General features: G+C 42.5%; 1 protein-coding gene across 1 annotated transcript in view; it reads left to right on the top strand.

Annotated features, from left to right (window-relative positions):
- Positions 1 to 3: 3 nt before the first annotated feature.
- PHALS_11963 (uncharacterized protein) overlaps positions 4 to 360 on the top strand; it is a gene marked incomplete at both ends in the record, with an annotated part of 485 nt that continues 128 nt past the window's right edge. Inside the window, one exon of the mRNA XM_024727420.1 lies at positions 4 to 346. Within this exon, the coding sequence (XP_024577999.1) occupies positions 4 to 346 (343 nt within the window). The remainder of the gene's footprint in view (positions 347 to 360) is intronic.

Below are 360 nucleotides of genomic sequence, written 5' to 3' on the forward strand. Positions count from 1 at the left end.
AAAATGTTAACGTTAGAGGGTTGGCGTGAGAAAAATAAAATCTCACAACTCGAATGCGATCTGTTAAAATCCGAACCTACCGACGAAAAGCTGTACGGCCCGGTCATTAAAGCGTATGACACCTACATTCGTTTGTACAATGCGGAAAACCCAACAAAGAAATTGAGCTTGCTTCCGCTACTCACGTCTCGCTTTAAGGATGAAAAACTCTTGGCGATGATCGACAAAGCACATTCGTATTGTCCAGAGATCGCTAAGGATCTCGAGACCAAACAAACGCTGTTCTGGGTGAAAAGGGATATAGACCCACAATCTATCGTTAAGCTGCTGGAATTTCCATCAAAAAGTTTGCACTATATC

This window comes from Plasmopara halstedii (genome assembly GCF_900000015.1).
Source record: "Plasmopara halstedii genome assembly, contig: Scaffold_555, whole genome shotgun sequence".
NCBI classification, from domain to species: Eukaryota; Oomycota; class Peronosporomycetes; order Peronosporales; family Peronosporaceae; genus Plasmopara; species Plasmopara halstedii.